Below are 13,416 nucleotides of genomic sequence, written 5' to 3'. Positions count from 1 at the left end.
GGTTTCAACCCATGGTGGGTGGTGCAATTCGCATGAATAATTCAAGCCACGACATCTTGAACCTACTTAGGTAGCCTGCAATCAGGTGCCTGAGCTTGTACGGTGTGACTTGGGTCAATCTCTGGATATATTCTGGAGATCTCCCTATCGATTACCCAGAGACCTCTGTTTCCAACCGAACGCAACAAATACAGCCAGCAGCAACTCCTCATGTCCGCCTATCGCCAGGGCTCGCTGCAGATCTGATCTATCTTTGGGGCCCACATTTGGCCAATAACCCGATCGACAAATCACTAAAATTTTTACAGTGACAAGAACATCAGACGATGTGATCAGACTTAACAGTCTGCCGAAAAGCCTTATCGGCGGAATACTGGACATATTTTCGACACCTGCGACTGCTATGTAGATCGTCTTTTCCCGGCTGAAAGCTCGTAGAACATGGTGCAGAATTTCAAACAAGCTTTCCTGCTCTGCCGCTGGTGGGGTAGAAAGGTGTTGTATTCTGTCAAACAGTTTCTTGCAAACATCCCGGTTTTCTCTCAATAGTTGCAACACTATGCTTTTCAGCATCACGACTACACCGGTCTCCGAATCTTCAATCCCTCGAGCGCCTTCGTCAATAAAGTGGTATAGTATATAGCAGTTTTCGGGCTCATTAAAATACTGGTAGAACTGAACCGCAACCGGAGAGAGCCAGCAGAGCCGAGGACTGGTATCATACGCATCATAGTTCTCTCCTTCAAGGAGTAGCAGGCATGAAGAGGAATTTGCCATCCATGACTTATATTCTGATCGCTCAGAGAGTGCATCAAGGCTAATCTGCTCAAGTTGTGGCGCTTTCCTCGCGAAGCCTGCTTTGGGCTTGGCCTTGCTAAACATGCCGTCGAACCTGCGATTGCTCTCTTGAATCATGTTTTCGGCACAGAGATCCGATGAGACACCAAACAGTCTTTCAAGATTGTCGATGCGTCGCTCGTGTCTTTCCTGTTCTTCCCTCTCCAAGTGACTTTTGATTGTCCTAATGTGATCATGCTGGATAATGAGAAGCTCTTGCATTAGGTCTGCAATAAGGGATCTAATTTCTCCTGCCTGCTTCTCTGACGTAGACTGGGCTGGTCGAGCCACGGCTTGAAAAAGTCTCTTTGAAGACGACGAGCTGTAATATAGTACTGCATCTCTGCCAAAATCTATCACCTTGATATAGATCTTCAGAACGAATTGAAGAATCGCGTCATTATCATATTCGGATTTTTCGATGGCTCGTAATCTGGACAGCCACTGGCCGAGATCTTCTAAAGTACTAGTGATCACATCTTCATGCTGTTGCTTCTTTTGTGCAACCGTGAGAAGCAGGCTAAAGGTGCCGTAAGCTATGGAACCAGCTCGTGAATCTATTCCTTTGATAATGTCACAAATTCCGGAGAATTCTTTAACGAACTTTTGTGTCCCATTTGCAAGCTTCTGGATGTTTGTCCCTAATTTTCTTCTTGGGGAGGATCGGCGGATGTCTTCCAGTCGAGCTCTTCTCCGCCCAGCTTGGGACAATATATTCTCCACAATTCTGTTGACGTACGCATGGTCTGATTTGTATATGTTCTTGAGAGAATCTGCGTCGATGTCGACTTCCCCAGGCTGGAGAATTAAATTGTCAAGATCGGTTGAGAATGAGGATGCGTGTGCCATTGTTGTACTATGCGAACACGATCAAATAGACAAATGTTCGACATATTTGTTGGAAAGCACACCTCATTCTAATACATAGGCGTCTAGGCAGGTGATGCTGCATTGGAAGCTCGGGAGAAGATCAATCTCTGCTCGCGCTAAAAGATGCACCGCCCTTTTCGGGGTTGCGCTCAGCCTTGTAAGTTTGGGGGATGTGTAACAGTACAATAGGAACTCTGTGACAGATTCGCATTAGCTACAGTGACACGTCAGACTTCCTGTTACTGACCCAATGACTTACCTTCTCTCATGGCTGCCCAACCTTACCACTCATACTGGTATCATGTCATGACTCCAATCCTGAACCCCTCGTACGCATAAGCAGGCTTCTAGTATATAAGATTCTTCTCTCTTCAAGCTTCAGTCTTTGTATATTAGCAATAGTACTATTGCTAATAAAGATCTGAAAGCACCAACGCTTCTGTCATATTGATAATTCCTCCTACCCAACCTCCTATTACAGGATGTCTCTTGATTGACAAGGCTAGAACATGCCAGGGAGGTTAGAGAACGCATTCAATACGCTAGCGCGAGGACACACCTTGACGCTGGGCATCATTAATCAAATTGCCTGGCCAGTCAGAACTTTCAGATCCCTATCAAAGGCGGCATAGCTTTTTTAGGAGGGGAAGCCAACCTCAATATGACTTAGGCTCTCAGCCTTGTGCGTGCGGAGAAGATACAATAACTTGAGGCTGTGCAAGATAATTGAAGACTGCCTGGATATGAGGAAAGTATAGAGGCAACGGAGACGATAAATTCAATCTGTAAGTCCAAAGAATGGTTTGCCCTCCTGTCTCTTTACAGTGCTGTGAGTACCCGATACGTTTTCCGCTCAGTAAATTTTCCTACATTTGAATACGACGAGTATTATATTTTAAGGCCCTGGATCGATTCAAAAGTGTGGTAAGAGTACATAACAATACAAGGAATTTCTGCTAATTCTTCAACAAGTAGAGCCGAGCCTTGCGAAAAGACTGTCTACAGCGAAAGCTACAAGCTTTAGGGATTCTGTCGTCGGGACTTGCATCCGCAAATTTCAAAATTTTCCAAGTTTCTTGCTAGGCTCACATATCCTGGAGGTACAGAACACAGAGAATTATGCAAATGGAACCTAAAGTTGAAAGCCCTCGAAGCGAAACTTCGGAAGAAGGAAAGGTTCTTCATGAGAATTCCTGGTTCCAGATCTGGGGGAACTTTCGGCACAAGAGTGATGACTATCGCGTCTTCAAAATTCTAGATCAAGATCTACAAGACTGCATCACCCAAACGACTTCCACATACATCGCTCATTCTGGGGAACGCCCAAGGTCAGATACAAAACTCAGTATCGAGTCACCTTTCAAGCTACTTGTTTACAACTATGATGACTTAGAATCTGCCGCAGTCTCGGCCTCTACTGCTTCAAATGTTGCCGAAGGTCTTACGTCTCTTCTCAACGAATTGAGCAAACTTCAGAATCCTGCATCATGGAAAATACCCGACGATATCGAAAACGCTCGAAACTTCCACATGGAATTTGATTCATTGTGGGCTATTTTCAAACCTGGAAGTCTGGTTGTTTCATCATGTGACCCTGATAAAAATCCCCAGATCTTTAAAGTCCACCAGGCTAGCTATAAAGTCACTCTTCCAAATGACTATCATTTCTTGGGCATAGGAGGTGTGAAAAAAAGAGTCCTTGTTATTCATGCTTGGGCCTGGGATTGGAACGGGACTGAAGTTTTCCGTAATATGTTCGAAATTCAAATAGAAACATACCCAGGCCAGAAGTCACCGACGGAACTTAGCTGCTACCCAGCCACATTGTACACAGGATCTGGAAACAAAAGAGGAATCAGCGCTGTCTACGAAAATGTGATCTACAAAGACCGCAAAGAAAACTTCGTCAAATACACCTTCCAGCAAAAGCCTCCCGCGAAAACGTTACTACAATACTCCGGCGAATTTCGTGGTATTCCTGCCTTCTTAGAGGAAAAACTGCTCCTTTTCATGCGTGGAGTGGATAGAGAAGGATATAAGCCTATACCTTACGCCAAGGTTTGTGACAATCATTGTCGATCATTTACCAAGTGCTAAGTGCCCATACAGGTTGATGAGGACATAGTACTAGACACAGGAAACTATTTGCGAAAAGCACTGCCTACCTTATCGCTTGGTGATATTCGAGTTGCTGAGGAGTCAATACCATGCCACTGTCAATTGTGTCTTAGCCCTGAGGCCAAATCATGGGTCAAATTCATCGAAAAAGGCAACGCACCGTCCTCCGTCGAAAATGAGCTGCTACTTACACCTAGAATTATGGGACTTGCCTTGAACAGGAAAGAATGGGGACAATTCTGGCTAAATAATATTAAGGTGATCAACAAATCGGAGGGTGTTGGCCGGGAGAACATGATAAAAGATCTTATCCTACCGGCTGGKATGAATGAAGACGAGGAACGACATATTTACGCAGTGGTCAACAATCATTCAAGGGCTATGGCTAGGCCACGAAACAAGAGACTGACGGATGTGATCGGAAGAAAAGGAGAGAGCCTGATCTTACTGTTTCATGGTATGTGTGTTCGTGAAAAATAGTTTCACAAAGTTTCGAGGTTTCTGGAAAATCATGTTACTGGGTAAAAAATCTGACGAGAAGTCCAGGATATAGCGGGACAGGAAAGACACTCTTTGCCGAGTCATTAGCTAAAAACTCAGGTAGACCTCTTTTCAAAGTGGGTACCAGTGACATTGGTTCCAATGCCCCTGTCGCAGAACGTACTCTGAAAACTATATTCGAACTCGCCGAAGCCTGGAATGCAGTCTTGCTTATGTGAGTGAAAAGAAAGCAAATACAGGGCGGGAAGAATACTGATTCATGTCACAGAGATGGAGCGGATGTCCTCTTAGACGCTAGAGGCAAGGAGAACGAAAGTCTTATGTCGAAGAATGCATTGGTGTCCGGTAAGAAAGACCGACTATATACTCATGTGGATGATATGGTGCTGACCGCATTGTTGTAGTTCTGCTTCGGGAAGTTGAATACTTTAAAGGTGTGTTAATCATGACGACCAACCGCGTGGTCGCCTTCGATCCGGCGATCCTGTCTCGTATTCATCATGCCGTCAACTTTGGAGAGCCTGATAGCAATCAGGAGGAGAGAATCTGGAACATGTGGTTGGATCGTCTGCATCATCAAGGTTTGTGTGATGACTACGCAGATCTGAAAAACTGGGTTGACGATACTATGAGCGACACCCGGCGACCTCATCTTCTCAGTGGGAGAGAAATTCGGAATATCTTCATGGTTGCACAGATTCTCGCCGATAAAGAGGATGGAGACGTCAAAATCACCCGATCCCAAGTTAATAGCGCATATAAGTACAAAACAATCTTTAGGCACGACACGGAGAAGATGAGGACGGAAGCCAAAGCTCTTTTGGCGGACAGAAAGCGATAGGACCTGGCGTAGGTTGAGGAAGGAGTGTGACCTGAAATTCATTCATCACTATCCGTATCCGCTTAAATGGTGCTTGTTAACTATTTCCTATGGATATTTGCGGAGTAGGATGCTTGAAAAGCTACCCGGAATCCGATGTTTGTATTTTTTCAGTGATTGCACTGGTTGGTAACTTGATAATGTGCGGGTGGTTTACCGATTACAGACCATGGCACAGATCATCGTCATTGAGGTCATTCCCTTTATGAATCAGATTATCCCGAACGGCTGGGAACGAGATTATGTCCAACCAAGGATTATGCGAAGCCACTTTTTTAAGGCAGTTAACTGTAGACTGGCTGGAATAACGTCCCTCAAGACAACTACGGAGGAAGTGCTAAAAATTGATATTAATGCGTCGGCGGATAGATATTCAGTGGTCATGCCTCTGCTTCCCGCAGCAAGTCTTCAATTCCATAGCTATGCATCAAAGCAGCCCAAGCTGCAGGAGTGTTTCCGCTCGGATCTTTATAAGATGCATCAGCGCCATGCTCTAGCAAGAGTTTCACCAGATCGTCATCGTCTCGCGAAGCTGCAATATGCAAGATGCCTATACCCTTGTAGTTTGCCTTGGAGATATCTGTACCGTGACTAAGGAGAAGTTTGAGCATAGAGATGTTTGAATCTAGATTCTCATCGTGCTCTTCAGAGTCGATTACGTGTCTATCAAGCCATTCAATGCCATATTCCGTGAAGTATTTGACAATGTCTTTCAATGCAATGCTTGATCCAGCACTTAGCACAAGAGTTGGATGTGTGCCATCATTCTCGACGAGAGAAACGTCGGCTCCAGCATCAAGCAGAAGCTTCGTGGTTTCCTCATCCTGTGCGTAAATTGCTATCATCAGAGGTGTTCGCCCTTTCTTATCTTTCGCGTTGATCTCCGCACCAGCCGCAATGAGTTGTTGACATAAACTCGGTGATTTATGTCGCGCTGCTACACATAGAGCGGTTTCACCTCTGTTATTCCGCGGCGTTATAACATCCACCCCTTCTTTCAGGAGCAGTCTGACTATGTCTTCGCTTCCCTTTTCCAGGGCGAGCAGTAAAGGAGGATCCATTCGGTCTCTCAATGACTTGTTGAATTCACAACCCGCAAGAATCAGTTTCCTCACAATGCCAGTATGCTTACCGATAATTGCTCTAGTCAATGCAGATGACCATTGATTGTTGCAGTAGTCCACCTCCGCACCGGCATCAAGAAAGAAATCTACAAGCCCGGAATTGCCGCGTGTCACTGCTACCATCAGCGGTGTCACTTGAAAAGGTGTGTAGACGGCGTTGACATCTGCTCCGTGGTCAACGAGCAATTTGGCAACTGCGGGGTCTCTGACTCGACTTAATGTATTTCCTGACGGCAATACCGCACTGGCATCTGCCCCCGACTGTATAAGGAGATTTACGGTATCAGCGTTGGCATGCTGAGCTGCACTGAAGATAATTGGTATGCCCGAAGGATCCTTCCAAGACACATCTGCTCCGTGTTTGACCAGCAACGCAATCACAGCATTGTTACCTGGTTGGCTAGTAGCAATCCAAAGAGGGGAGGTTCCTTTTGGTGGATTAACGTCAGCACCAGCCTCGATAAAGGATCGACAAAGCTCATAATGTTTGTTTCGCGCAGCCAATCCGAGTGGTGTTAAATTGTGAAATGAGTGTAGGGTATCCCAATCACCCAGTATCTGTATGAGTTTTTTAATCTGGGGAATGTGCGTCCATCCTACCCGAGCAATTGAATGCAAGATGTTGCCCCCTAGCCCATCATTGTCGATGTTATGTCGGCGGATGACGCCCACTGGAAAGTTTGGGTCTTCGATGAGATTCAACATGTCATCGATACTGAGGTGGTCCAGAATCATATGGAGCAGCTCCACGGGGAGATTGTAGAGATATATCCGTCCAGCCATTGCAAAATAAACGATTAAAACTCTACGTTCAGACTACAGCTTCTATAAAACAACTTTCCGAACACGTATATCGGGAGCACCACCTTTTCAATTTCCTGATCCCCACATTCTCTTGGCATAAATTTCCAGCTGTAGCTAGGGTCAACTAGGGTTATCGAACTTGCTGCATCTCAGTCAGGTGTGAATCATAGCCAAGATTCTACTTTATTAACATGTCTTAGAAATCATGGAGGAAACAATCAGCAACATATCACTTCGCCATCCTGGCAAGAGGTTTCTAATTTGGTTGGGCTTGCGGCTCATCGCTACCTACTATTTTCCAGAAACAGGCTTCCAAAACTAGTATCAAGCCTACAACTTAAGAAAGAAGCAAAATTGGTGTCAGCAATCAGCATCCTCTCAATCGGCCACGGGTCTGTAAGTCTCGCCCTTTCTCTTCACTCTTTTCCGGGTGGACGTGAATGTGTTGACTGACTGAGATTGAGGAAGCGATTAGGAGGAGTGACCGAGGTTTTAGTTTTGGGGAGCCAGCAGCCAGAACGCGAGGGTGCGAGGGATGATGGTGGAGGATCTTGTGGCTTGTATCGATGAAAATAATCAATCAGAAGGAGAGTATAAGTAGTATTCTAAACAGGTCGACGATACAATCTACGCGGATATGAGTACATGAAAGAATTAATCTACATGTTCACAATCTACTAAGTGAAGCTCCAAATAAGGATTAATTGATTGATTTGAAATCTATCGTTTCTAATATGTAGTCTAACAAGAAGCCCAAATATGTAACAAGAGCAAAACACCAGTAAATATGTTCACATGAAGCACGACTAAAGAAAAGAAAAAGTGAGTTTGCGGTAGTATGTTTTGGAATTAAAGGAGAATGGTGAAGAGAACGTTGAGGTTGTCGATTGCAAGAAGACGGGAAATGAAAGGCGCGGATTGCGAACTCTTTCTATTATGACGCGGGGAGATAAAGAAAAGAAAAAAAGATGAAAAGAAAGATGAAAAAATTAAGAAGATCCAGCAAACTTCTTGCCCTTGGGCACACGAGCCAACCAATAAATCAAGGTGGCACCGGCAATATTAACGATAATATACACCCAGATGATACCGAAATTGCGCCATGCTTGCGAAAAGTACGTGTTGATCGAAGCAAGAAAAGTGTCGGTGCTGGCGATGGTGCAGTACTGGCAGTTGGATGTGGCATTAGGCTCGAAAAGGTAGCCACCCGCTGCGTTGATATATCCGGACATATAGTCAAGACATGTGGAATATCCAGGAGCAGGGTCGAATGTGACATACTCAACAGGCGCACATTCGACATTCGTGCCAGAAAGACCAGTGGACAACATACCTTGTACCAGATATGTAAATGGCGAGACGCGGTACATGAAGATCCAAAATCCAGGCATGGCCTGAGGGGTAGCAAGGACACCGCAGAAAATCAAGCAGAGCGAAAAGAGTAGCGTGACAATGTTACCAGCTGTTTCGGCAGTCTCGATACTAGCGACAACCAAATGCGCGGTAGTCGAGGTCAGGAGCAAGAATACCCAGATTAACAAGAACATGAGACCACCTCGCTCGTGGACACTATCAGTGGGTTTGGCGTTGTTGTACATTCCAATCGGGTAGTACCAGCAGAGAAACATCAGCACGGCCATGAGCGTGTTCCAAGGCAATTCGACAAAGATATTGCTAATCATGAAAGCTTGCCAGGAGTAGGTCTTTGCAGGCCGTTCACGCACTTCGTAAAGAGCACGTTGAGTGACGAACAGGGGCATGATTTGTTGACACAAGTTACCAAAGACAGTCATCAACATGAAAACACTGTACATTTGATTCTGGAGACCCTGAATAGTGTTCTTTGCGTGAAAGAATGAGAATCCAACGTAAAGAGCACTTAACACGGTGAGAGCCAACTTGGAATAGATGTAGATGGGTGTACGGTTGTACTGCGAGAAAACTCGCTTCATAGTTTCCCACAGCTGGACACGGAAAGGAGCAGCGTATTCGCGGAAAGCACCAGGGTCGTTGGATTGAGGAGCTGGTTCCTTGATGGAGAGAGTTGCCTTTAACTCAGCAAGGTGTTCCTTCACTCCAGTATGCTCAGGACTCTTGCGCCAAACTGCGGGCCAGTCGATCTCTGTATGCGAACCTGGAGCTGCACCAATAACTTCAAGCATCCATTCAGCAGGGTTTTCCCCCTGAGACAAAGGAGTCGCGCCATTTCTCTCGAAATAATCGGACAGGATCTTTGAGTTCTCACCAATATCCCCAAAGTAAATCGTCTTTCCACCCTTGGCCAAGAAAAGAAGTCGGTCGAATCGCTGGAACAACATGGCGGAGGGCTGGTGGATGGTGCAGAGAATAGCTTGTCCGTGGCGTGTCAAGGTATCAATCAAATCAAGAATAGACCAGGACGTCTGACTGTCAAGACCGGAAGTAGGCTCATCCAAAAACAAAAGTAGTTGGGGTCGTGCAGCTAGCTCGACACCTATGGTAAGTCGCTTACGTTGCTCAACGTTCAACCCTTCTCCCGGAACACCAACGACAGCATCTGCATAAGCCTCCATATCAAGAAGCTTGATCACCTCATCAACATAGTCGAGTTTTTCCTTGCGACTCAGATGTCCGGGTTGACGTAACAAGGCACTAAATTGGAGGGCCTCACGAACGGTGGATGTAGGCAAGTGAACATCCTGCTGCTGGACATAACCGGTTTTGCGCTGGAAGGATTGATCCCGTGGTCGACCATCAACAAGCATTTCTCCAGAAACAACTCCCATGGTAACTCGAGTAGCCAACACATCCAACAATGTAGTTTTACCCGCACCAGATACACCCATCAATGCCGTGCATGTGCCAGGCTTGACCCAACCGTCAACATGATCGAGAATTTGTCGAGTTTCGCTCTTGATCTTGACCTCGTAGCACACATCTTGCCAGTGAAAAATAGCCGTTTGTCTTTGAATCTGGACATCTCTAGTTGGAGTCGCAGTGCCAGCGTTTGCAGTTGATGCGGCTCCGGGAGTGGTGTATCCGCTAGCTTTCTTTTCAGAGACAGCGCCAACTGAAGACTCCAAATCGGTAGAGCTGCCGGGGAAGGAGAGGTTTGCTGGTTTGTGTCCACGACGGAAGAGCAGAACTTCACCCTTTGATCTGACCTCCGAAATATACTCGGTAGCAAGCAGGTAGATTGCGCCGAGACCCGCCATGAAAACAAACAGAATACCCAAGTTCCTCCATTCATGACCCTTGACATAGGCAAAGCTTTCCTCAAGGTACAATGATCCCTGGACAGTGCTGGAACCAGCGGCGGCACCTACGGTGCTACAACTCCTATATTGCATGGAGACGCTGTCATACACACCTCCAGAAGGAACGATAGCCGAACAAGCGAACTCGCGGTCGGCGAACTCATTGACCAAAAAGCTCTCAAAGGAGTAAGCAATAGGATTGATGTAGTTCATCCAACGAGACCATCCAAGCATATACTTGGTCGGAATAACGAAGCCGGTATAGATGACCATACCAAGAATCAAAACGGCCGCAGGGACGAGTGCTTGCGACAAAGAGCGAGACGTCGCCGCAAGAGTTCGGAAAAGCATGGACATGGTATAGGTGGTAACGACGGAGAAAAGCCAGAAAGTCCACCAGGCGTCTGCAGTTCGGCGGAGGTTGGTCATGAAGTAGAGCGGAAGGTTGAAGGTGAAGGAGTTGATAATCTTGTATGGCGAATCACAGAGCATAGACGCGATAGCCTCCGTGAATGGGTGGTAAAAAGCGTAACGGGCTTGTTTTTCGACAATAGGACGTTGAGCGTATAATGTCAAGATTTCGAGAGCGCTGGAAAAACCACTGAGAAGGACGGCATAGAACAACAGGGCTCCACGTCCATAGAAACTTGCGGTGTCCTCGCCAAGATCGTAGAAGACAGACGCCACAATCAGAGCAATGATGAAGTTTCCGATCAAACCACTGAGAGTCAGACTGGCATCACCCTTGAGACGTAGGAAGCCTCGGTGGGTGCAAAGGGCAACCTGGTCCCAAACTGAGATGGTGTATGGAGACATGGTGCGCTGGCGTTTTGACTGCGCAGCACGGCGAGCATCAATGAAGGCATCACGCGATGAACCCCCAAGAGGATATTGCGATTCAAATTGTTCAATCTCTCGCATAAGCTTGGCTCGTGCCTCGCTGTTTTTCCAGGCGGTAACAAATTGATCAGGGGTTTCCGGAACGCGACCTTCAAATCCAGGGCGGACCCTGCGCTCTTGAGGGCTGGTAAGAGAGGTCAGGAAATCAGCAGTTGTCTGACGTTCAGGGCATTCGAATCCCATGTCGACAAAGAATTGCTTGGCCTCGGTGGCTCCTCCGAAATAGATCTGTCGCCCTTCGTAAAGCACAGTCACCTTGTCGAAGCAGTCGTACGCACTTTGAGAAGCTTGATAGATGGCGACGCAGGCAGTCGTGGATGCATACTTGCTCATAAGAGCCAGATTCTTACAGAATTCCAAAGCGTTTGCACTGTCGAGACCTCGAGTACTATTGTCCCAGCATTGCAGGGGGGCCTGACTCAAAGTAGCCTCAGCGATACTGACACGCTTTCGCTCACCACCACTAACACCACGAACGAAGTCGTTACCAACACGAGTGTTGATTGTATGTGAAAGACCAAGCATTGCCATGATCACATCTCTCATATGTGTAGCGTGCTGATCACGAGTGACACCCTTGAAGCGGTTTCGGGGCGATCTTGCGAGAGCAGCGAACTTAAGCGTATCGCCGACAGTGAGTTGGGGGAAGTGGACGTCAGTCTCGGCGGTGTAGATGGCTTCACCTTTGAAATTGTTGTGCATTTCCTTGACGGGGACACCTACAACACGTTAGACTGGGTGTCATTACGAGATTTCACGAGACAAATACCTTGATAGTTCACCACGGCGTCCTCCGACATGTTGATACCGTTCATCTCACCAGCAATGGTCTTCAACAAAGTTGTGCAACCACTACCGGGCCTTCCAAGCACAACTAACATTTCACCACTCTTAACCAGGCCTTCAAAGTCGCGCAGAATCTGGACCTTGTGCATCTTGGCGCCGACAGCTCTTCGAACTAGTGTTCCAATTTCAAGCACCGAGTTAAGGACATTCTTTTGGTAGTCTGTAGGAGAACCAAAACCGTGAACACTCAGGTTGCGAAACGAGATTCCAGCCTGTTTTTGTGGGAAATTGACGGGATCTTCTGATCTCAGCTCAAACAGCATCTTGATCCAATCCCTCGCTCGGAAGTTGGGGCTGTGCGGGTTGAGACTTGACTCGGGGTCATCTATGACAAATGGATTCTGGAGACCTCCTTTGGCTGCGAAACGAGTGGATTGGCGTGTCAACTGTCGAGCGAGTTCGCCGACCTGGGCGTCAACGATTTCATCGCGCTCCATCAGGGTCTCGTCGGAGCTTCTCTTTTCCAGGTCTTGTGCGGCGTCGGCAGCGACGTCGTTGGCCGTCAGTCCGTGCCCTTGAGTAGCATTGTTGTGACTGACTACGGCCTGCGATTGCGGGGTGTTGGGGTTGATAGCGAACGACATTGTGTGTTCCTCCCCGGATGGCAATTGATCTTGTGAATCGGCCACTCTTGTGTTATTTCTTGTCTTATTCCCGTTAAGGTCGATTGGTTTGATTACCCCCTCGCGGATAACTTATTACCTACGAAGGTAATTATGAGATATTGACAACCAGCTGCAGTAAAGGCACCTGCAATAGTCAGCGTGCTGGAGGGGTATAACATGCAAGAAGTCAAAATACACGCGACTCACACGAGCGCTGGCTACAATATATACGGGCGGGTACGTCAACACGGAAGGAGGGACTGGGCCTTCCGAGAGTAAGACTAAGAGTAAGGAACTCTCAAACAAAGTTTTAAACCCAGCTAACCTGAATCATGAGCTAGCCTTCTCCGTGTTTGGTTCGCAGTCAAATCGAGCAGGCAAAAAAAGGAGAAACGAGGTTAGACTGAGAAAATCAGCCAATCGGGTGGATGGATTCTGTAACCGAGCAAGATGATCTGGAAGCCGTGATGGAACCACACTGCCACAAGTCGTCAGTCAAGGTTTGTTTTCCTTGTGAGACGTGATCGGACGAAATTCGTTCGATACAAATTGGATCTATGATTCACCGTGAGTCGATCTGCGTAACGGTGTCACGGAAAATACACGGATGTCATTGCAGGGTCGTGGGGTAATGCTGCTAGGTATGATACATGCGAATGTAATGCTTAAATACGCTCATCCGAACCCGAGCGTAT

General features: G+C 46.8%; 4 protein-coding genes across 4 annotated transcripts; 1 reads left to right on the top strand and 3 right to left on the bottom strand.

The window, feature by feature from the left end:
- Positions 1-144: 144 nt before the first annotated feature.
- Positions 145-1,686, bottom strand: BHQ10_003284 (uncharacterized protein; the record flags this gene model as incomplete). Its single annotated transcript, XM_040875523.1, has 1 exon — positions 145-1,686. One exon carries the CDS (start codon positions 1,684-1,686, stop codon positions 145-147), a length of 1,542 nt encoding a protein of 513 aa, XP_040731788.1.
- Positions 1,687-2,832: 1,146 nt separating this feature from the next.
- On the top strand, positions 2,833-5,167 carry BHQ10_003283 (uncharacterized protein; the record flags this gene model as incomplete). Its single annotated transcript, XM_040875522.1, has 5 exons — positions 2,833-3,765; positions 3,817-4,282; positions 4,426-4,540; positions 4,595-4,671; positions 4,731-5,167. The coding sequence occupies 5 exons, from the start codon at positions 2,833-2,835 to the stop codon at positions 5,165-5,167; spliced, it is 2,028 nt and encodes a 675-aa protein (XP_040731787.1).
- Positions 5,168-5,586: 419 nt separating this feature from the next.
- Positions 5,587-7,113, bottom strand: BHQ10_003282 (uncharacterized protein; the record flags this gene model as incomplete). Its single annotated transcript, XM_040875521.1, has 1 exon — positions 5,587-7,113. The coding sequence occupies one exon, from the start codon at positions 7,111-7,113 to the stop codon at positions 5,587-5,589; it is 1,527 nt and encodes a 508-aa protein (XP_040731786.1).
- A 1,010-nt stretch (positions 7,114-8,123) lies between these two features.
- Positions 8,124-12,700, bottom strand: BHQ10_003281 (uncharacterized protein; the record flags this gene model as incomplete). The annotated part of the gene is made up of 2 exons (XM_040875520.1): positions 8,124-11,989; positions 12,040-12,700. The coding sequence occupies 2 exons, from the start codon at positions 12,698-12,700 to the stop codon at positions 8,124-8,126; spliced, it is 4,527 nt and encodes a 1,508-aa protein (XP_040731785.1).
- Positions 12,701-13,416: the final 716 nt, after the last annotated feature.

The sequence above is a fragment of the Talaromyces amestolkiae genome, assembly GCF_001896365.1.
Source record: "Talaromyces amestolkiae strain CIB chromosome Unknown scaffold5.1, whole genome shotgun sequence".
Classification (NCBI taxonomy): Eukaryota; Fungi; Ascomycota; class Eurotiomycetes; order Eurotiales; family Trichocomaceae; genus Talaromyces; species Talaromyces amestolkiae.
The sequence above is the reverse complement of the archived record's forward strand: the minus strand, read 5'-3'. Positions and strand labels throughout refer to the sequence as shown.